Here is a 23,627-nt window from a genome sequence, read left to right as displayed (position 1 = left end):
ATAAGAACTGAATGTAGATCTTATCTAGCACAATAATCCATAGAGCGTTCCCCTCTCTCCACTGACAAAGCTCGCTGTGTTCCTTCTGCCACGCTCATCTGTTCTTCACCTGTTCTGTGAGAAACATCTCCTTAATTGTTTGGATTTAAGATCATACACACTGACTTTCTAAAAAGCCGTACAGACATTTTGATAAAGAAGGTGTAGTGTCTCTGTGAGATTATGGAAACGAGATAAAGCTTGGCCAAGCAGATTGGAACTCGTTTGAGAAATCTTTTGATGAAGTTTTCCTTGGGCAGAACAAAATTCAGTTTTTATGTGAAAGCCAGCATTAGCACTGATTTGCAAGACGTTGTTAATATGAATTATTATTTGACACTTAAACACATGTAACAACTACATGTGGGTGTATTTAAGACACAATGCTGTGATGCTTCCTAGAATTTAAGTTCAGTTTTCAATAACATAATCTGGTTTTAACTTCCATTCTTATATACTTTCCAAGATACTTTTATCTACTTCAAGTTATCAATTTCAACAGATTCTGGTACTCCCTATGAAAATTAATTGTGTACTGTTTAAAGTTTGAGTGGTATAGTAAGGCTTCTTTGGTAGGATAAATTATGGTGTGTTGTTGACAGCCAGATCTGAGTGCGGCAGTGAATAAGATAATATCTGACTCTGCAATGCCTTTGACCAGCCTGCAGAAGGGGAGACCTCATCGTGGTCTACAGCTTCCTCACGAGAGGAGGAGCAGGCGCTGATCTCATCTCTGTGGTGACCAATTATAGAACCTGAGGGAATGGCAGGAATATGCACTGGGGAGGCTTAGGTTGGATATTGGGAAAAGGTTCTTCACACAGAAGGTGTCGGAGCACTGAAACAGCTCTCTGGGGAAGCAGTCTTGGCGCCAAGCCTGAAAATATTCAAGAAGCAAGTGGACAATGCCCTCACAGACACATGAATGTTGGAATTGTCCTGTGCAGGGACTGGAGTTGGACTTGATGATCCTTGTGGGTCCCTTCCAGCTCAGGGCATTCTGTGGTTCTGTGATTCAATAATGTTTCTTTGCGGTGTGTAAAAGTAACTTTTAATGGAGCAGGTCCTGAAACAGAGATAAAGATATGAAGAAAATCTGTTTGCAGTTCAGGCTAATCACAGGTTTCTGAAAGGAGTGAGTGGTTGGTGTCATTGTATGGAGAAACTGGTGACCTTTTCAAGTGTTGGCTCTGTTAGTTTGCTTCCATATCACACCTAAGGCTAACAACGAGAATGGTTTTTCTTTTAAGAAGGCATCAAATGTAAGAGAAATATGTTAGATCTGTTCCTTTTAGATGTAGTCTTAGGTTTGATCCTTCAGTTCATCTGCTTGTGACATAGCTGGTTTACCTTCCTTAAAAGCAGGAGAGTTCCCCCAAAACTGAAACAAGATTGGTCTCTTCCCAGGCATTGCTTTGGTGTTTGAGCGGTAACTGTGTACCTGCAGGGATAACGGTTAGCAACCTGACCATGACAACAGAAATTATGCTCAGTACATGGAAATCTTTTCTTCCTTTTTTTTTGGGCTTAATTCAGATCCTGGGGATTGTTTCATAGAATTGTAGAATGATCTGAGTTGGTAGGGGCCCACAGGGGTCATCAAATCCAACTCCTGTCCCTGCACAGAGCAACCCCAGCGTTCGCACCACGTGTCTGAGGGTGTTGTCCGAATGCTTCTTGAATATTTTCAGGCTTGGCACCGTTCCTGCTTTCCTGGGGAGCCTGTTCCCTGTGAGTGATCAACCTATTCCTAATATCCAACCTAAACTTCCCCTGGCACATCTTCCTGCCATTCCCTTGGGTTCTATCATTGATCGCCAGAGAGAATTTGTTTACTTACGAGTTATGCCAGTGAGTTGCTTATGCTCAAGTTCTAGCTTGGTGAGCTTTTTTTGGTTGTAGGTACAACTCTGACTTTAAGAAGATGCAGTGAGAAAGGATGAAAATGGTAATTTCTGCATTTTATATGGGCTGTTACTAGAAATGGCTTGGACATGTATGTGCATCTTTGTTATTTGCACAACATTTAGTGAATAAGTATTTAATAATCAGAAGCTTGGACACTAAAAAAAATAACCCACTTGTTTTTATATGTTTTTCAACAATGGAAAATGCTATCTTTGCTGTTTGTCATCTGCCTGTAACTACATTTTCTTTCCTGATAAGCATGCTAGGAAGTGAGAGGTCTTTGACAGATCACTGAAAATATATTACATTTGACTGCTGCCTGAGCCTTCTCTGCACAGATGGGTCACAGTAGTCAACTCAAATCTAAAGAAAATTTAACGAAGCAGAAAGACCTCACTTACCTCCTACTGGATTAAGTGCTGCTGGTTTGGTTTGCTCCTTTTAGGCATATAGTTTGAAATTAAGCATATCTCCACGGTGTTTTGCTGTTTAGCTCATGTGTTTTGAGCTGTTTGTCTGTGGGAAACTCTGTTCAGCTGTCCTGTATTTGTCTGATCTTTGATAATTGAGACAAAAAAGAGCATTAAAGATTTATATGGATTTCAAAAAAAACCAAGCCCTAGCACAGTAAGTTGCAGAAGATCTGCTGGAGGTTAGGGAGGCTCTACAGAGCCATCTGAACAGGCTGGATCAGTGGGCTGAGGCCAATGGGATGAAGTTCAACAAGGCCAAGTGCTGAGTTCTGCACTTAGGACACAACAACCCCGTGCAGCGCTGCAGGCTTGGGGAAGAGTGGCTGGAAAGCTGCCTGGCAGAGAAGGACCAGGAGGTGTTGATTGACAGTAGCTGAACATGAGCCAGCAGTGTGCCCAAGTGGCCAAGAAGGCCAATGGCATCCTGGCTTGTATGAGAAAGTGTGGCCATCAGGACCAGGAAAGTGATCATGTCCGTGTACTTGGCACGGGTGAGGCTGCACCTCAAAGAATGTTCAGTTTTGGGCCCCTCACTAGAAGAAGGACATTGAGGTCCTGGAGCATGTCCAGAGAAGAGCGACGAAGCTGGTGAAGGGGCTGGAGAACAAATCTTATGAGAGGTGGCTGAGGGAACTGATGTTTTTCAGCCTGGAGAAGAGGAGGCTGAGGGGACACCTTATTGGTCTCTACAACTACCTGAAGGGAGGTTGTAGAGAGGTGGATGCTGGCCTCTTCTCCCAAGTGGCAGGCAACAGGATGAGAGGAAATGGCCTCAAGCTGTGCCAGGGAAGGTTCAGATTAGACATCAGGAGAAAATTCTTCACTGAAAGGGTTCTCAGACACTGGCACGGGCTGCCCAGGGAGGTGGTTGAATCACCATCCCTGGAGGTGTTTAAAAGACAGGTAGGTGAGGTGCTCAGAGATACGGTTTAGTAGTGAACAGGTACGGTTGGACCTGATGACTTCAAAAGTCTTTTCCAACAAAGTGATTCTGTGATTTCCCACAGTAATCTTAGTGTGGGAGGACTGATGAACCCCGCTAATCAGCAGTGGTTGGGGCAGTCTCATAGATGGAACCGGTGGAAGATGCTTGCATGCCGCTGACTACCATTTAATAGTCTTGTTCACGATAGGATCAGAAGGCAGCAGCTCTGTATTTTGAGGAACTCCCATGTTAACAAAGTTGTTCTACCAGGCTGTTTCAAACGATTGAAGAAGGAAAAAAGATCTGTATTGTAGATATGCTTAAAAATAAGTTCACGTGAAGAAGGTGGATTGAAAGACTGCCTGAAATAACTTCAGATGTTTCACAAGTAAGTTTGGGATGCGGTTAAGTCAACCTACTGCTTCTCTGTATTCATGACGTATAGCAGTGATTTTGTAAGTGAGGCTGTTTCTTTATCAACTACACAAGCTTCCTATGTTCCTACGAGATTGAAGGCTATTGGGGAAGATGCCAAAGTGTTGGAGCAGAGTGAAACTGCTTAGCGTAGGGAACGTGGTCTGTAATATCTAGATAGATATGCCTACATGGCTCTACAGCTATAAATACTTGAGAGTTATGAAGCTTTACTGATAGAGGTGGGTGCACATGTAGAGAGAGTGTAGGTATGGCACTGGAGTACTGAAAGCTGTGCCAGAATCTCACCTCTCCTTTAGATAAATGTGGAAGGAGGGCTTGGAATGTTTTGCTTTGTGTTGGAAAATGCTGTAGTTATGTGTAATTTATGGCTCCTAATGGACCAGTTTTTGGAGGTGGGACTTTGGCCTTTCTGCTGGGTGTGGGAATCTGGATGTGTACCACCATTATGGAGTTTTATATGATTGTGTTGTAGTCAGTAATCGGCAGTTGGTATGTCATTCTCTTGAGCACCAGTGTGCAGAGGAGTATGTGCCATCTGAAAATGTTTTCTTAGAAGATTTCAGTAAAAAATTTATCAAATATTTTTTTTTTTTCTGTGGATCTTGGTAGACTTTGAAGGCCTCATCTAGAATCATAGAATCATCAGGTGGCCTGAGTTGGAAGGGACCCACAAGGATCATCAAGTCCAACTCCTGTCTCTGCATAGGACAACCCCAACACTCACACCATGCATGTGAGGGCATCGTCCAAAAGCTTCTTGAATATTGTCAAGTTTGGTGCCATGACTGCTTCCCTGGGGAGCTGTTCCAGTGCTCCACCACCCTCTGTGTGAAGAATCTTTTCCCAATATCCAACCTAAACCTTCCCAGCACATCTTCCTGCCATTCCCTCAGGTGCTATCATTGGCTGACAGAGAGGTCACTGCCTACTCCTCCTCCTCCCCTTGTAAGGAAGCTGTAGACTGTGATGAGGTCTCCCCTTGGTCTCCTCTAGACTGAACAGATCAAGTGACTTAAGCTGTTCCTCATACGGCTTTCCCTCTAAACCCTTCACCAACTTTGTGGCCTTCATGGACACTCTCCACTAGCTGTCTGAATGTATTTTATTAACCCATGGAATTATTTTCGGTGCTTTTGCTGAGAAGATAACACTTAGCTCTGAGCACTTTACAACTCTGTTGTTATTAAGAAAGATTATTACTATAGCAATTGTAATAGTCCTGTGTTTGTAGTACATCAATGACAAGAGATGTGCTATATATGTCGTAAGTTATCAATGATGTAATGAATTGAAGCCCCTCCTATCTTTTCTTACTGCTGTTATTAATGAAATGCCTTTTTTATGTTTTGGCTGTTGTTCTGCTGATTGTCTTATTCCAGCTGAGCTCCTTGTGAGACATATTCAAAGCAAGTGTTGTTCTGTAGGAGACATGAAAATAGAAAGCATTTGCTTAGGGCACCAGCAATTTAAGTTCTGATGAAAACTTAATTTATTTGTTAGGGTGAAAGCCAAGATTTAAAAAAAAAATAATAAATTGAAGGAGAAAAACATGCTCTTGTTTCAAGTTGGCCTGTAGAGCTTCTGGACTGAATAAAGACACGAGTGCATGGGATTATGGAGGATAGGAATTTGTGCCTCAGGTTGACCTTTACTGAATCTCTGTTCCTAAAGGTATTTTACAGCGTCTTGTGCCGTTTCTGTTCCATTATGTAATTAAAATGATTCTTTTTAAGAGTGAGGAAGTCTTAAGATTGTTTCCTAGTGTCATTAATGTATGTTAGCAACTTTCAAGCCATTGTTAGTAGTATTATAGAAGAATGGATATCATCAGTGATGGAAGCTTTTGTGCGATGTAATGCAGAAGAGGCTTCTGGAGACCTTGTACAGACTATGCTAAGCAGGCTTTATTGAAGTTGTATTAAAAAATGAGTCTGAGGTTCTTTGAGAGTCTGAGCCTGTGGTGAGGATGGAAGTGATGCTTTCTGGAGAAGAGGACGCAAAGCACGTGACAGCCAGGGCATGCACGCCGTCTCTGCTCCATGTGGATGTTAGTGATTGCAGATCCCAGACTTCTTATCTAGAGAAGCTTCTTTCTAACATCTGCCAGTTTCAGTGGATATTCTCTCTCTTTGATAACTGTATTCTATTTCTGGATGTTTTCTTTCCTGCTTTTGTTTTTTTTGTCTTATTTTTCACCTCAGTCATACAACAAGGGAGAAAGAAGCTTGCGTTAGGTATCCCAATTCTGAGAGCAGGACCTTCAAACTGATGAAACATTAAAGGGAATAATTTGAAGAAGGGAGAGTTTTATCCATAAGAAGCCTAAACTGTGTGGATTGGCACAGTGTGGCTTTTATAGAAGTGTTACTCGTGATACGTGGTCTTCAAAATGCTAAAAAAGTGGAGTTCAGCAGAACAGCAGACTGCTCTTACAGTGTGGCACTTAAAATATTAGAGTATAAGGTGAAAACAGCAGTGAAGTTCCCTTCCTATAAGGGGAGAGACCGAATTGGAAATACCAACAATTTGAAAGTTCCCTTCTGATTCAAGTAAAAGTTTTGGTAATATTCTTGCAGACATCAGGCTGCACAAACCCGGGCTGTACGAACCCAGGCTGCACCACAAAGATGCCTTTCAGTAACACAGAGGGGATTGTGTAGGTGTGCGTGCTCTGTAGGCTGCGTGCACAGATAGTAGAAACACAAGTACAACCAGGGTGCCTTTCTGAAGGCCCCCAATGGTGGAGTTCAAGCCTTCTGCATATAACATACATATTAATTAAGAGGAAAAAAAATCATCTTGAGAGGCAGATGGGAAAAGGGCACGATGCCAGGCATCGCCTGCATCCTCATTTGTATGCCTGCTTTCTGGAGACTCTGATCTTCTACTTGAACAAAACTTCTAAGTGCAAAACTAGGCTTTAATTCTGAGTGGATTCAGTTGAACACGGCAAGCACAAAACATGGCTAAATGAGAAAACCTAACATGGGCAAGATTGCAGGAAGTTTCTGGTCTGAGGAGTTGGGGTTCCGTTTCCTGGAAAAACACGAGCATTGTCTTAACATTTTTTTAAGGCAAGGAGTGGAGTCTCTCCAGGTGGCTTTATCCAATTTGTTTTCAGGAAGAGAAAAACCACAAAGTGTTTCAGAAATGAGATGCTTTGGTCGTTGTTTATGGATTTTATTTACTTATTTCGATTTATTTTTTTTTAGGAAAACGCCCCAATGTATATACATGTACTCTTTCATTACTGAGCTTTTCTCAATATATCTAGTAATGCATTAGGCTTTTACAGAAGGACCAATCAGGGTCCCAAAACAACTTTGCAGCTGTGGTGTGGTCCTTGAGCATGAGTCACGATCCCACACACTGATTGGAGTATGTAGGAGAGCCTTCATTTAAATGCATTTACTTAGGATTGGATTATCTAAGTGTAGATGATCATATATGCTATCGCAGAATGTGTATTCTGGCTGACAAATGTTTTCAGTTCAGCTTTGTTCAAGATTAAGTCCTAAGTCATGGACCCTTTTGCTCAGTAGGGTGGATTTGTTCTGACTTTCTGTCTTTTATAACAAAACAGCCATGGCAAGCGAGTGGTGGAGAATACATACGTTGTCTTGCTGTGTCGGTTTTCACCTAATAGTGTCACTGGAATAGTCAGGAACAGAGCATGGAGCAAATGTCTTGGAGCGTGCTGGTGCCAGTTCTTTTACAGGTTCTGGTAGATCCTTTTCATTGGAGTCTCTGGATTTGAGCTTTGATCAACTGTATCTTGAGTGTTTTCTAATAGACATATTTTCCAGAGTCAAACGTGAACCTTGGGTATCATTGCTACAGTAGATCCCAGAGTTGTTTGAGAGAGTTGCAGACTTCTCATTGGTGCGTCTTTTAACATGGTAGCAAAGTACTTGATGACTTCTAGTATTAACCTTAAAGAATAGCTGGAGAGTGAGGATTGTTCTCCTTTGCTTTGCAGAGTCTTGTTGGGAGTTTGAATCTTCAGTGGCCCACAAACAGACTCAATTAAGGAAATGACTCATGGAAAATATTAATGCTGAAGGTGTGCTCCAAGTGGTAGTAGGCTATTGACTTGTATTTTCTTGTGAGTGAGTGATTCTTCTTATTTGTACAACCTAGAAGGTCAGAAAGTTGCAAGGAGAGGAGGTGATTGTTGTACCAGAAGCAAGAGGCAAATTAATGAATTGCTATTAAAACAGCAAAATTGAGCAGTGGTATTGGTGTGACTGGGAGATGTGGATGCTACACCTTTTTTTCCCCTCTTTCTTTTTCTTCCCTTTCAGGAGGGCTGTCGAGCTGCCGCTCTGCTGCTGAACAGCATGCAGTCCTTTCGGGAGCAAAGTAGTTACCACGGAAACCAGCAGAGCTACCCGCAGGAAGTGCACGGTTCATCCCGACTGGAAGAGTTCAGCCCCCGCCAGCAGGCCCAGATGTTCCAGAGCTTTGGAGGAGGCGCTGGCAGTGGACGTCGTGGAGCAGCAGGAGCCTCTACAGCAATGCCTGGTGAGAGCTCTGGCCATCAGAGCTACCAAGGTTTCAGAAAAGAAGCAGGAGAGTTTTACTATATGGCTGCCAACAAAGATCCGGTGGCATCAGGAGGGCAGCAGCCACCTCAGCGCAGGCCTTCCGGACCAGTACAGAGCTATGGGCCCCCTCAAGGGAGTAGCTTTGGGAGTCAGTATGGGAGTGAGGGACATGTGGGCCAGTTTCAAACACAGCACTCGACCCTCGGGGGTGTATCCCACTATCAACAGGATTATACCGGTCCTTTTTCTCCAGGGAGCGCCCAGTACCAGCAGCAGGCTTCTGGCCAGCAGCAGCAAGTGCAGCAGCTGAGACAACAGATCTATCAGTCTCATCAGCCTTTACCCCAGGCTTCCAGCCAGTCTGCTTCCGGCACCTCGCACTTGCAGCCAATGCAACGTCCATCCACCCTGCCTTCCTCTGCTTCTGGTTACCAGTTACGAGTGGGTCAGTTCAGCCAACACTATCAGCCACCTTCGTCATCGTCCTCCTCCTCTTTCCCTTCCCCGCAGCGTTTTGGGCAGTCGGGACAGAATTATGATGGAAGCTACAGCGTGAATTCTGGGTCGCAGTATGAAGGCCATGCTGTGGGTTCCAATGCGCAGGCATATGGGACCCAGTCAAACTACAGCTTTCAGGCTCAACCGATGAAAAGCTTTGAGCAGTCAAAGCTGCCCCAGAGCGGGCAGCAGGGGCAGCAGCAGCAGCAGCACCCACCTCAGCACGTAATGCAGTATTCAAATGCTGCCACCAAGCTCTCTCTTCAAAGTCAAGTGGGACAGTACAGCCAGGCTGAAGTTCCCGTAAGGTCACCAATGCAGTTCCACCAAAACTTCAGTCCAATCTCTAATCCATCTCCCGCTGCATCTGTGGTTCAATCTCCAAGCTGCAGCTCTACCCCTTCTCCACTCATGCCAGGTGGAGAAAATCTCCAATGTGGGCAAAGCAACATGTCCATGGGTTCTAGAAACCGAATCCTGCAGATGATGCCTCAGCTTAGCCCTACACCATCTATGATGCCAAGCCCCAACGCTCATGCTGGGGGATTCAAGGGGTTTGGACTGGAAGGACTGCAGGAAAAAAGGCTCACGGATCCAGGGCTGAGCAGCCTGAGTGCGCTAAGTTCTCAGGTAGCCAACCTGCCCAACACAGTCCAGCACATGTTGCTCTCGGATGCCTTGGCCCCTCAGAAAAAAAGTTCCAAAAGGTCATCCTCTTCAAAGAAGGCCGACAGCTGCACCAACTCAGAAGGCTCCTCCCAGGCAGAGGAGCAACTCAAGTCTCCCCTAGCAGAGTCCCTTGATGGTGGCTGTTCCAGCAGTTCAGAGGATCATGGAGAAAGGGTGAGACAGCTGAGCGGCCAGAGCACCAGCTCAGACACAACTTACAAAGGGGGTAACTTAGAGAGATCCAACTCCTCACCAGCACAAGGCTCTCAGAATGAGCCATCGAAAATCAGCGGCAGCCCTGCAGCTAGGGAAGATGTGGCCTCCCCCGATGGGAAGGAAGCTGTGGTAGCTGTGGAAAATGCCCCAAAAGTGAATGAAAAGGCAGTCGGGGTGATTGTCTCTCGGGAAGCTATGACAGGAAGAGTAGAAAAGTCAGGTGGACAAGATAAACCTGCACAAGATGATGCTTCCACAGCCACTCAGGCACCAGCTAGTGCTAGTGGAGCAAAAGAAGCTGGGCATGCAGGGACACAGCCAGAAACTCAAGGAGGAAGTAAAGGGAGCAAAAGTGGAGATAACACTAACCATAATGGAGAGGGGAACAGCCAGCCTGGTCATGCAGTTGTTGGGCCAAACTTTCCTGCAAGAACAGAATCTTCCAAATCTCCTGGCAGTTTAAGATATAGTTATAAGGATAATATAGCAGCTGGTATGCAGAGAAATATTGGTGGCTTTCCACAGTATCCTGGCCAAGAAAAGGGGGATTTTCCAGGGCACAGTGAGCGCAAAGGCCGGAATGAGAAGTTTCCTAGCCTTCTACAGGAGGTCTTACAGGGGTACCACCATCATCCAGACAGGAGGTATTCTAGGAACGCACAGGAGCATTCTGGGATGGCTGGGAGTCTGGAGGGAGCCATGAGGCCCAATATCTTAATTAGTCAAACCAATGAATTGACCAATAGAGGCCTCTTAAACAAAAGCATGGGGTCTCTCCTGGAAGGCCCTCACTGGGGTCCCTGGGATAGGAAGTCTAGCAGTGCAGCTCCTGATATGAAGCAGATAAACCTAGCTGATTATCCTCTTGCTAGGAAGTTTGATGTGGAGTCTCAGTCTTCTGCCCATGAAGGGGGAGCACTCTCAGAGAGGAGATCGGTGATCTGTGACATATCTCCATTAAGGCAGCTTGTCAGAGATCCTGGCCCTCACCCAATGGGGCACATGGGTCCTGAGGGCAGAAGTGGAAGGAGTGAACGTCTTGCCCCTGGCTTGAGCCAGTCAGTAATACTCCCTGGTGGTTTAGTATCCATGGAAACAAAGATGAAGGCTCACAGTGGGCAAATAAAAGAAGAAGACTTTGAACAGTCAAAGAGCTCAGCTAGTCTCAATAATAAGAAAACAGGAGACCATTGTCATCCTGCTGGCATCAAGCATGAATCTTTCCGAGGCAATGCTAGCCCTGGAGCTGCAGTCTCCGATGCTGCTCCAGACTACATTCCCCAGCAGGACAGCAGATCAACGCAGGTGAGGCGAGCCCCTGGCAGAACTGGAAGCAGCAGGGGTAAATCACCTTCTCAATATCAGGATCTTGCTGATAAGCTGAAAATGTCACCAGGCAGAAGCAGAGGCCCAGGGACAGATCTGCATCACTTGAACCCGCATATGACGCTATCTGAAAGAGTTAACAGGGGTTCCTTGCATCCTGCTTACCCTCAGAATTCAGAGGGCCCATCTTTGGCTTCCGCATATCACGCAAATGCTAGACCTCATGGTTTTGGTGACCCTAACCAGAGTTTAAATTCCCAGTATCATTACAAAAGACAGATATACCAGCAACAGCAAGAAGAGTACAAAGACTGGGCGAGCAGCACTGCTCAGGGTGTGATTGCTGCAGCTCAGCATAGGCAGGAAGGAGCAAGGAAGAGCCCAAGGCAACAGCAATTTCTGGAAAGAGTAAGGAGTCCCTTGAAAAATGATAAGGACGGAATGATGTACCTTCAAGGCAGCTCTTACCACGATGCTGGCCAGGAATCTGGGCGCTGTGTTATGGGAAGCGACAGTACTCAGAGCAAATGCACCGAGCTGAAACATGGCAACCAGAAATTGCAACATCATGATTCTGGTTGGGACCTCTCTCGGCAAACTTCTCCTGCCAAAAGCAGTGGCCCTCTCGGAGCAGCCAACCAAAAAAGATTTTGCCCTCAGGAAAGTGATGGGCATCGACGAGAGGAATCTACAGATTTGCCCAAGCCTAGTAATACCATGCTCAGGCTCCCTGGCCAGGAAGACCAGTCTCCTCAAAATCCATTAATTATGAGGAGGAGGGTCCGTTCTTTCATCTCACCTATCCCTACCAAACGACAGCCACAGGAAATGAAAAACAGTGGCAACGAAGATAAAGGGCGACTGATGACTTCAGCAAAAGAAGGAGCTGATAAAGCTTACAACTCCTATGCCCATTCATCTCAAAGCCAAGATGTTGGCAAGTCAGTTGGAAAGGGAGATTCCTTCAAGGACCTGCCAAGTCCTGATAGTAGGAATTGCCCTGCTGTTTCCCTCACAAGCCCGGCTAAGACCAAAATATTGCCCCCGAGAAAGGGGCGAGGATTAAAACTGGAAGCTATTGTTCAAAAAATTACATCTCCCAATATCAGGAGAAGTGTTTCTACCAACAACGCTGAGACTGGTGCAGATACCGTCACTCTTGATGACATCCTGTCTCTTAAAAGTGGACCTGAAGGAGGAAATGCAGCTGGACACGGACCAGAGGCTGAGAAGAGAAAAGGAGAGATGTCAGATCAAGTGGGGCCAGCAAGCCAGGATACAACTGGTGAAATAACTCTTCCGAGATCTTCAGAAGAGTGGCAAAGTGGTGAGGATGATAAAACCAAGAAAGAGGTCCCTGAAACTGCCAGTGTTGGTAAAGAAGGAGCAGGATCCAGTGCAGCACCACCACCTTCTCAGAAGTCAGGTGGTCAGGGCAGGTCTGATGGATCTGTAAGCGGAGCTGGAGCTCTGACCTTTTCTGACTCCAAAACAATTTCCTCTTCTAGTGTGTTTACTTCTGAACCAAATCCGAAGTCTGAGGAAAAAGACAGAGATGTGACAAACATTTCACCTAAGCCAGATGGTTTCCCTCCAAAGGGGTATTTTCCCTCTGGAAAGAAAAAGGGGAGGCCAATTGGGAGCGTGAACAAACAGAAGAAGCAGCAGCAGCAACAGCAGCAACTGCCCCCGCCGCCGCCACCCCCACCAGCACCATCGCAGTCTTCGGAAGGGGTAGGTGGTGGTGAGCCAAAGCCAAAAAGGCAAAGGAGGGAGAGGCGAAAACCTGCAGCGCAGCCACGGAAGCGGAAGCCTAGACGGGCTGCTCCGATTGTGGAGCCTCAAGAACCAGAGATCAAGCTTAAATATGCTACCCAGTCTGTAGATAAAACTGACTCCAAGAATAAGTCCTTTTTCCCTTATATTCACGTGGTAAACAAATGTGAATTAGGCGCTGTGTGCACAATCATTAACGCGGAGGAAGAGGAGCAGAACAAATTGGTGAGGGGCCGGAAAGGACAGAGGTCTTCAACACCCCCTCCTAGCAATGCAGAGAGCAAAGTGCTGCCCACCTCAACTTTCATGCTGCAGGGCCCTGTAGTAACAGAATCTTCTGTCTTAGGGCATCTGGTTTGCTGCCTGTGTGGCAAATGGGCCAGCTATCGTAACATGGGCGACCTCTTTGGTCCTTTCTACCCCCAGGATTACGCAGCCACCTTGCCCAAGAACCCACCTCCAAAGAGGGCCACAGAAATGCAGAGCAAGGTCAAGGTACGGCACAAAAGCGCTTCTAATGGTTCCAAGACAGATACGGAAGAGGAGGAGGAACAGCAACAACAGAAGGAACAAAGAAGCCTAGCTGCTCATCCCCGCTTTAAGAGGCGGCACCGCTCTGAGGACTGTAGCGGAGCCTCTCGGTCACTTTCAAGGGGAGCATCTTGTAAAAAGGCAACCACTGACAGCGGCGGTGGTGGTGAAAAGACTCCTTTGGACTCAAAACCCTCTATGCCCACTTCAGAAGGTGGCACTGAGCTGGAGTTACAAATTCCTGAACTACCTCTTGACAGCAATGAATTTTGGGTCCATGAGGGTTGTATACTCTGGGCCAATGGGATCTACCTGGTCTGTGGCAGGCTCTATGGGCTGCAGGAAGCTGTGGAGATCGCAAGAGAGATGGTGAGTACCCAGCCTTGCTATACAAAATGACTTTTTTCATTTGTACTGTGTGTACCATTTGGAATGCCCTTTTTCCTTGTTGTTTTCTCGTGTCTTAAACAATCATCTTTCATCTTAAATAAATATCTAGTGATGCCCTTTTGATGGCCTTGTTTAGATCTCTGCCACACCTACTCTGACATATTACAGGCATCAAAAAGCAAAATGCTTATTACCTAGTAGAAATTTCAGACACCCAAGGGCTTTCTTATTACTGTGGTGATTTCCCCTCCCCACCTCTTTCTTCTGTCCTGTTAGATATTTGATATTCTCTAGAATCATTGAGTGGTTTGGGTTGGAAGAGACCTTAAAGATCGTCCAGAGATCATCCAGTTCCAACCCCCCTGCCATGATCAGGGACCCCTCCCACCAGACCAGGCTGCCCAAGACCCCGTCCAACCTGGCCTTGAACACCTCCAGGGATGAGGTATCCGCAGCTTCCCTGGGCAACCTGTGCCAGTGCCTCATCACCCTCATGGTGAAGAATTTCTTCCTAATGTCTAATCACAATCTTCCTCCCTTCCATTTAAAGCCATTCCCCCTCATCCTGTTGTAAAAAGCTCCTCCACAGCTTTCCTGTAGCCCCTTCAGGTCCTGGAAGGCCACTGTAGGATCTCCTCAGAGCCTCTTCTCCAGGCTAAACTGCTCCAACTCTAGGGCTCTTCTTGGAGACATACAGTGAAAGGACAAGTGCCAGTGGACACAAATTGCAACAAAGAAAATGCCAGTTGAATATTAATCAAAAAAATTCACAGTGAGGGTGGTCAGACATTGGATTAGAGGGAGGAAATGACAGAGAAGCTGTGAAATATTTGGTTTTGGACATGCACAAATGCAAGGCCCTAAGCAACCCACTTTAACCTCCACAGTTGGATCTGGCTTCAAAGTTGGCTCTGCTTTTAGCAGTTTTTCTGTTACCGTAAGACATATTACACAACTGTATAAGAATTTAAGCCTTACAAAATAAGATGGATAGAGTAGAACTGCGCAGAGGTTTGTAAGCTTTGAGCAAAACATGGATGGGCTTAGTATTGGTTAATTCAATATGAGTTATAGCGCAAATAATACTGATAATTTACTTTCTCCAAAGTATGAGTATACAGTGAGTGAGAAGAAATAGGTATAATTGAAGTGGGGACAAAGTGAGAACTTATTCACAACCCTCTGTTTGTGGATAGGGTCACTTGCTAGCCTTGATTTTCGGAGAGAGCAGCTAATGCTTTAAAACCACAGTTATGTGGCTTGCTTTGCAATCATCAGGATGCTGCATCCCTTTCTTTCTGCTTACCTTTTGCTTTGTAGTCTGTGTCCTGGGCCAGACCATGGAAGAGGCACTAGGCTACTTTTCCTGTTGCCCTCTTTCTTTTCTCAACAGTGTTGGGATCCAAGTTTTATCTTCTCTTCCCTCTGTGTTGTTACATACAGTGTGCTCGTTTCCTCCCCATGAGCTTTTTCTCTTCAACTTTGATTCCTGGCTCGTTCTGAATTTTCACCCTCTGTTCCTTGACAGTAATTACATGCTTCTTTGCCCTAACTTGATTTGGCCTGCATTCTTGTTCCTAGCCTCTCATTAAACAAAGTCAGTTAATTTCATTTGATTTTCATCGAGCTGTGCCTGTGTGCTTGTTCTGATGCAACTGCTGAATTTCTTGTCTCTGATGATTGCAAGGTTTCTTTCAGAACCTCCACCACCATTTGGATTCTGCTTGCAATGTGGCCATGCTTTCATATGTCTTAGAGTTCACCAGTATTTTGAATTTCTGAATTTGGATTGCTCCAGCCTGATTTTTTTTCCCATTTTTCTGTTTTTAGGGTGTGTCTTTCATTTATGATTCTCGTTTTTCCAATAGCATGTACCTTCTCTGCCAGTTCTTGAACCACTTGATTTATCTTGCAGCGATCTCTTTTTGTGTTCCTGTACCTGCAGGCCCAGCAGAAAAATGTGGCGCTGATGGGCTCTAATTAAACTTGTCAAACAGAAGCCTGTTATCCACAGTGTTTTTATATGGATTTGCATATCGTTTGACATGTAGTTCTTTCTCTGCATGGGATCTTGATGCCTTTCTGACTGAATACACTTTGGCCGACCCTTTATCACTTTCTTCCAACTGTTATGATCGTCTCCTTGTCACACATAGAACATTTTTTTTTCCCTCCCCTTAACCCTTTCATCTGCTCTTATGACACCATACAAGGACATCTTTATCTCCCTTGAACCTTGTGTCGTTTCTCACTACCTTTTTCCTTTAATCACTCACTCAACTCCTAGCTCTTCTTTTACTTCATAGCACCTGTAGAAACAAATGTTCCCCAATTTTTTGTTAAAAAAAGAAGTGTACAAAATGCCTGTGGCCATTCGTACCTTTGCAACTACCTCTTAATTCCTTTCCCTTTTTTCATCTCGGAATTCTTTGCGTGTATTTTCTGGTGCTCTTGTTCTTAAGTGCGGCTTCAATTGTGCTCTGCTACAATTGTAATCAGTGTTTACAGTGATCTCTTCCTAGCTAAGGTTCAGATCCAGTACGTCATTTTCCTTTCCCTGTCAGCTCCGTTTGTCACTGTCAGCTGCGGGGCTCTTGAACTGTTGTTCCATCTTTGCTTCCTGTCTGTGCCCTCTTTTCATTACCTCCTTTCTTTCCTCTGTTTTTTGCAGAGGCTGTTGTTACTCCTGGCTTTCTGTGGGGGATTCACCCAAGTTCTGTTTGTGCTTTCCTTCCCTTCAACCTGGAATACCGTGCCTTTGGGTAACCCAGTCACCTTTTTCTAGGATCTTGTAGAGCTTCCTTGTTGCTCTACATTCATCTTCTGCAACAAACCTAAAGTTATTCTTGAATTCATGCTAAATTCTCAGACTCTTACTTCAAAACCTGTTTTTTAAGCTACATCATCCTTGATCTGTTGTCTGCCATCTTGTTCTGATTTTCTTGTCACTCAGATTCACAATTTCATTTGATTTGAGAATTATTTCTTCCTAATCCTTCCTATTTAAGGCTGTAAAAAGTGCTGCTTATTTTGTGTATGAGAAGTCACACGTAGCTTTCCAGTACTCTCCACTCTTCCGTCTGGGTCCAGTTTTAATCTGGTTATTAAGACACTGAACTTTAGGAGACAGGGACCATTTTTTTTTATGGGCGCTTCAGTTTGTTTTAGACACACACAGTTAAGTGTCTAGCTGCAAGCTGGGCTCTTCGGCATGATGCCCATAAGAGTAATCCATCTTTCTAATTTAACCTCCGCAAATAATGGAAGAGGTTTTCTCCTAGTATTGCTTTATCCTTAACCTTTTTTTATCCCATTATAGTGCTGTATTCTTCTCTGGAACCAATATATCCTCCCCACTTCAGTTAGGAGAGGGTTATGTGCAGCATGAAGATGGCAGTCAAGGTATTGAGAGATGTACCTGCCAGAAGTCATCCCCAGGCAGTGGAAAGGCTCTGTTGAACCAGACCCTACTGCCCCGCTGCTTGAGGATAGCCTTCTGGCTCAGACAGCTGATTTCCTCTGCTTCTTGCTTGTTCTTTCTTTGTCTTCCTTCCTTTGCAAGTGCATTTTCTTTTCGTTTCTTCTGACGTTCATTGCATCAGCGTTTGTCTGGAAATGCAGGCATGCAAACCTTGTAGCTGCTTGCAGACAGACGTGTGCACAAGCACACAGGAATCTAGGTGTTAGATTTGGTCTAGGGTAAGTTAAGACATTACTTTATGGCATATGAAGGGTCATGAGCCTAGAAGTGAATAATTCATGCATGTAATGCTTTCTGTGCAAGTGAAATACTGCCATAATGCTAAATCTGTGTAAAGGGTAATAACGTACAAAGGGCAAATGTGCATCAAATTTAAACTGAATCCATACCATTAAGTAAGTTGAAATATTTTCTTCAGCAGTCTGGCTCTACTGTTGCTACTTATGCAGCATCTTAGTATAGATAGAAGAAACTTACACTTCTAGTCAAAGGTCATGGAACCATGATGTGAAGGTAGTGGCGTAAGTAATGCACCATGTGTTTCTTCTTGCACAAACTTACCTGTTTTTTCTCACATGGAAGGTTATTATAGATTCCCCCCTACTCTCCCCAAAACACTTCTGTTTCTCATTTGCCTTCCAGGATCGGGAAGGAATTTTAAGCATTTTCTTGCTATATTAACTTTCCTGATTTTGAGAGTGGTGAGGCACTGGCACAGGTTGCCCAGGGAAGCCATGGATGCCACATCCCTGGAGGTGTTCAGGGCCAGGTTGGATGGGGGCCTTGGGCAGCCTGAGCTAGTGGGAAGTTTCCCTGCCCGTAGCAGGGGGTTGGAACTGGATGATCTTTAAGGTCCCTTCCAGCCCAAACTATTCTATGATTCTGTCAATAAACGTCTGGATCTTTCTGAAGTTTTTTAAGAACAGCTCCGTAGCAAATCTCAAGGAAGTTCCTGAGCCCACTTCCCTCCTAGCTTCAGACCCTTTCCCTCTTATGTGCTCTACAGCATCTGTGGTGACATTGTCATCGAGCAGTAGGGGGGTGATTTCATATGTTTGTATATGTTTTATTGTTTTTTTAAATAGTAGTAGTATCTTAATAGAGCTGTTTTAGTTTAGTTTCCAACCTGCAAGTCTTTTTCTCTCGTTTCCATTTCCCCTTTCCCTGGGGGTGGGGGAAGGGCATTGGGAGCCAAACTGTTTTGTTTTAGGTGCTGAAATTTGCCAGGCCAGGGCTGAACAGTGACAGTACACCTGTATTCTTCTTCTGGAATTTTTTTGGTCTCTGTTAAGTCATGTCAAACATTTCTTTGCATTTGTAGATTTGGAAAATTAACAGTTGCATGCAGTTTGCTATAAATACCTTTAAGAAACAATTTCCTGCCTTGTTTATCTTCTCATTGTTTTCCTGTTCCTAAGAAACTCATTTTTGTGAAAGATGAAATCTTGGTTACCTTTGAAACAGGCAAAATTATAAAGTCGCTTTGGTTGTCAGCAGATTTAATGCTCAAAAGGATTTGTTCTTTTTTCTCAGTATTAAATTTAAGAAACTCAGCAAAAAGAACAATGCAGAGAACATTCTTTGTGTTAGTTTGAGTTGCAGAATTTGAGAAGATAGTTCTGTTGTTTTCTGAAAAGCTGTTCTCCAGGAGATGGCATGCTGTTTCTTGGAAGTATTTTTATAAAACACTTCTCCCAAGGCAGAGGCTCTGGCCCAGCACAGGTATTACTTCAGAGGTTTGGGGGAAGGGGGGTTCTTTTGTCTTATTGCATGCACACACATTAATTGACCTTTTTGAAGGTAAATCTAGCCCTGACAGTGCACTGTGAAAGGAAGACTTGTTTATCCTCCTCCTAAAGATCTCTTTTTAAAGGTCGAAAGAATGTAATGCTTTTCTCATCAATCTCTCCTTCAGCTTCAGAAATCTTTTAATCCTTCTACATGGAAAAAAGTCCTTGGAACCTGTTTCTTTTGTTGCTTCTTATTGGAATGATCATCTTGGGTTTCAATCAGGAGAACTCCAGAGTAGTGGTAGTGTCAGTGAAGGGTAAAATCTGCCCATCATCTGCAGTATAATGGAAGGAGATTCTGGGCTTTCTCTCACCAGTCTGGAATTTTTTTCTGTCCAGCTCTCCATGGATTATCTTTCAAAGCCTGCTGCTTGCCTGAAGAGGAGAAGTCTCCCTGCTTTATGACTTAATGAGCCTGTTCATATGGTCAAACTAACTTTGGCAAAAGTTCTTAAAAGTTACATATAGGCTCACAGAAGTTCAGAACCTAAATGCATGTCTCTCTCTTTGCAAATTGAAACTTACATATTTGAACTTTTCATTACTTTTGGGGAGTGGCAGCCCTCTAGCTGGTGTTGAGTGTGTCTTTCTTAGTTTGTAGGGCTGGAGGTAGGCTTACATATGCCATCCAGATTCCATAGAGAGCAACTTCTGGTTTTGCACACAGAAGTTGTCCTTGGCTACTTAAGAACTAGGATGAGAGGAAATAGCCTCAGGTTGCACTGAGGGAGGTTGAGGTAAGACATCAGGAAAAATTTCTTCACAGAAAGGGGTTTTGGGCATGGGCACAGCTGCCCAGGGAAGTGGTAGAGTCCCCATCCCTGTAGGTGTTTAAAAGACAGGTAGATGAGGTGCTCAGGGATGTGGATTAGTAGTGGACAGGTATGTCTGGGCTCAATCTCAAAGCTCTTTTCCAACCAAGTAATTCTATGTGTCTTGCAAGTTGATCTCCCACAGTGTCTGGTCTGTGGGAAATCTGTGCCATAGAGGAAATAAGGATTGCTTATTTACAGTATTTTGTTCACTCTGTTGCTCTCATAGTACCCTTTCCTGTTCCTCACCTCTACCATTCTGGACTCTAGCTGTAAGTCAGGTAAAGATAGGTGCCTAGAGATATCATTAGGAATTAAGCTATTTATGTTCTCAGATTTGTGAAAGCAAAGCCTAATGAAAATGTTCCTACACAGCGTAAGTTTTGGTTTTAAGAGGTTCCTAACTGTGTGGCTAATCAAATGCCTACGCTAGGGAATTGGTATGAACTGAGAAAATTGGGGAATGTTCGCTACCTCTGGCAAAACTAAGCAAAGCAGGAACCCGAGTAGTCTAGCACCACTAGTCAGTTTGTTCTGAATGTTTTATTTGGCACAGGTATGCGTTGTTATCCTTAAGCCAGACTAGGAGTGAGTTGCTTATCAAGAGAGGTGATCCTGCTTTATCCTCTTTGCAAGCTACTTGCTCCCACTGTTTTGCTTGTGCTAGATCTGTCACCTGTGCATTTGCACAGTGGGTTGATTTTTAGCTAGCTAATCCATCAGTACGCTAGCTTGGAGCAGGGGATCTTTGTGCCAGATCAGCCACCTGAATCCGCTTACTCTCTGAAGGTCTGCTACCTCTTACAGGGAGAGCCCTTTCCCCTGGTAATTATAACCATTAGATCAAGTTAGCTGTAACACAGAATTGTGCCCACGTGACACCACAGCTTGAAAGTGGTTCAGAGCCACAGTGCTACCGTTTCAAAGCACAGGGAGATGAATGCTCACCTTTTCTTCGTTATCTTTCTTTTTAGAGAAGAAAAATGTTCAGAACCTGACTTTCCCCCTGCCCCACTCCAAAAAGCCCCTCAAGTGAAGTTCTGCATCAGGTCAGGGTTCAGCTGAAATAATAATCTGCTGCTTCAAAGACCACATGCCTGACAAACACAGGAAGGCAAACCTGTGTTTCTTATACCCAGACCTGTAATAGCAGGGAGAAATTTCGAGAGTAGGAAGAGGTGACACTGGAGCTTGTTAATTTTTCACTGTGGGGAAAGGGAACCCAGTAATGAATTTAAAAACTGTCTGTTAGCACTGGTTGAAAGAAAAGGGTGTATTGAAAACATTGTCTGCTTATTTTTATCGCTGGCAACAGCTTTTAGTATGCTTTAACCCCTCCAGCATGGAGCACCACAGAATCTCGAGGCATCTTCTACAATCACCCTTAAAGTGATTGAGTTTTTATGGACAGGCTGTGTCCAAGCACCTCGTTGCCTGAGCTGGAAACGTGTTCACTCTTTCTTGAAGACAGTGCTTAGTACAATTAGTTTAACATTCATTTTCATTCCTCAGGAAATGGCAGCATCTTTAGTATTCTTCTACAGTGCTACAAAAATAAGAAAGCATGAAATCTTGGGTGGAGGAGAAATTCTGAAAGACAGGCTGAATAATGAACTTCAGATTTGGTTTTCTCAGAAAGGAATTGCCATCTGCTGCGCTAGTGAAACTCTCTGTGCTGTCATGACTCCTGGTCTGTAAGAGCATGCTGCCACAGAGATGAGAACCTGGTAGGAGCCCCTGTTGTTTCTCAGCTCACTGCCTTTCTCTGGTGGGGACCTACAAGTGTGAATGACGAGTGCTACAGCACTTCATGGCTCACAGCAGCTCTGTACATCAGTATCACAAGCCTCAAACACCACAGAGGTGAGCAGACAGTATGCACATCAACATTTCTGATGCATATATTTCAGTATCTTGAGGGACCGGGAGCCATTAATTAAGCTTGTGAAATGATGCTGCCTTTCTTTGGCTATATCATGAGTAGAACTGTTGCAGTGTGTTGCTGGCTCATATAGAATTATGGGCGATCATGGATTGTAGATGGCAGAAGTTTAGTTGAGGTCTCAAACATAAAGGTGGTATTGGGAAAAGAGGAAAGACTTCTCCAGTGCTGACTTTTTTGTATGGGGCAAAGAGAAGATGAAGGGCTTGGCAGGGAAGTAATTCCTGTGTATCAGCAGACTTCTTTGCCATTAGTTTATCCCAGTGTACAGGCATTATGTCTGTGCTTGCCTGTGGTTTTGTTTTACTGTTTGTCTAGCATGTGGAGCGAGGAAAGCAGAAAATAGATTTACTGACAATAGAGTGTTGGGAAAGAATAGGATGTTTAACCACTAACATGGCTTGTAGCCAGGACCACTGGAAAGTTGTACGTAAAAAGGAACTTGCTCATTCCACAGTTGTGGCCTTTCTGTAATGCATCAGGGATCCTCAAAATCGGTGTACAACTTTCATTTAAAAATACATTTAAGTAACTTAATTTCTAAGAAATTCTCTTCCAGATGTCCATGAGGCCTTCTCTGTGCAGGAGGTTTCTGAACAGATCTTTACAGCTTTTTGCCTGGCTATCCACAAGCTCAAAAAATCCTTTTTGTAAGATTTAAGTTGCCTGTTACTGCAGAGATGCCAAACTCTTGCTAAATTCCCAATAGGGAGTGAATACAATCCATTTGTGTGTCATTTGAGCTTGAATCTTTTTAAGCTGTGCTGGCAAAAGATCGTTGAGATTTCCCAAAATTGGGGAGGAGTGTTGTAGTGATGTTTGTGTTTTGTTTGGTTAACTTAAACTGAACTAACTCTTCTGGACTTTGACCTCTTTCAGACGGTAGTCCCCTGAGCTGTATCCCCTTAACGTCATTAGAAGAATGCCGCTAACAAATCACTGTTGAAGGACATTTGAGAACTTCAGAAGCTTATTCTGCTCCACGCCTTTGTGTTTAACATGGCCTGCATTTGATTACAGCTTGGCAAAAAAATGCAAAACTTAAAAAAAATTTGGTTTTACCTCATTTTGAAGGAGTTATTATTACTTAATCTTTCTTTGCTTGTTCAGTTTGATAAGAGGTTAATTTCTGGACATAAGAATTCATGACTTTCTGTTATATAATATTGTATGGATTATTAGAATTACATTCCATCTTTAGCAAGATTTCTAAATTAAAAAAAAAAATAGTTTCTCCATTTTAGTTTTAAAATAAGCACTTTCCCAAACCCTAAGATCACTGAATAAGCAAAAATAATGCTGTACTAATGTCCTACCGTTTGTAATAAAGCAAAGCTCTTCAAACGATGCATTGCAAACCAAGTTCATAAAAAGCTGTGTAAGCGTAGTGCTTTGTGTGGTAACCAGGCTGTGTTCAGTTTTGGGCCTCTCGCTACAGGAAAGACACTTGAGGTGCTGGAGCACGTCCAGAGGGGGGCAACAAAGCTGGTGAAGAGGCTGGAGCGCAGATCTGACGAGGAGGGGCTGAGGGAACTGGGGCTCTTTAGACTGGAGAAGAGGAGGCTGAAGGGAGACCTTATCACTGTCTACAGCTGCCTGAAAGGAGGTTGGAGGGACATGAGTGTTGGTCTCTTCTCCCAAGTAACGAGTGATAGGATGAGAGGGAATGGCCTCAAGTTGTGCCAGGGCAGGTTTAGGTTGGACATCGGGGAAAATTTCTTCACTGAAGGGGTTATTAGGCACTGGAACAGGTGTTTGAGGTCCCATCCCTGGAGGTGTTTAGAAGATGGATAGATGAGGTGCTCAGGGAGATAGTTTAGTGCTGGATGGGTAAAGTTGGACTCGATCTCAGAGGCCTTTTCCAAC

The 23,627-nt window shown here is 44.2% G+C and overlaps 1 protein-coding gene across 6 annotated transcripts in view; it reads left to right on the top strand.

Moving 5' to 3' along the window:
* TCF20 (transcription factor 20) overlaps window positions 1-23,627 on the top strand; it is a 123,959-nt gene that overhangs the window by 67,705 nt on the left and 32,627 nt on the right. For 5 of the 6 annotated variants that reach the window (XM_054061193.1, XM_054061206.1, XM_054061200.1 and 2 more), the window contains one exon: window positions 8,088-13,715. In XM_054061193.1, the coding sequence (XP_053917168.1) occupies window positions 8,124-13,715 (5,592 nt within the window). In that variant the 5' untranslated portion in view covers window positions 8,088-8,123. Of the gene's footprint in view, window positions 1-8,087; window positions 13,716-23,627 lie in introns of those variants that run through there. The other variant, XM_054061214.1, reaches the window with a different exon arrangement.

This window comes from Cuculus canorus, chromosome 1 (assembly GCF_017976375.1).
Source record: "Cuculus canorus isolate bCucCan1 chromosome 1, bCucCan1.pri, whole genome shotgun sequence".
Classification (NCBI taxonomy): Eukaryota; Metazoa; Chordata; class Aves; order Cuculiformes; family Cuculidae; genus Cuculus; species Cuculus canorus.
This window is presented reverse-complemented; position numbering and strand designations above follow the sequence as displayed.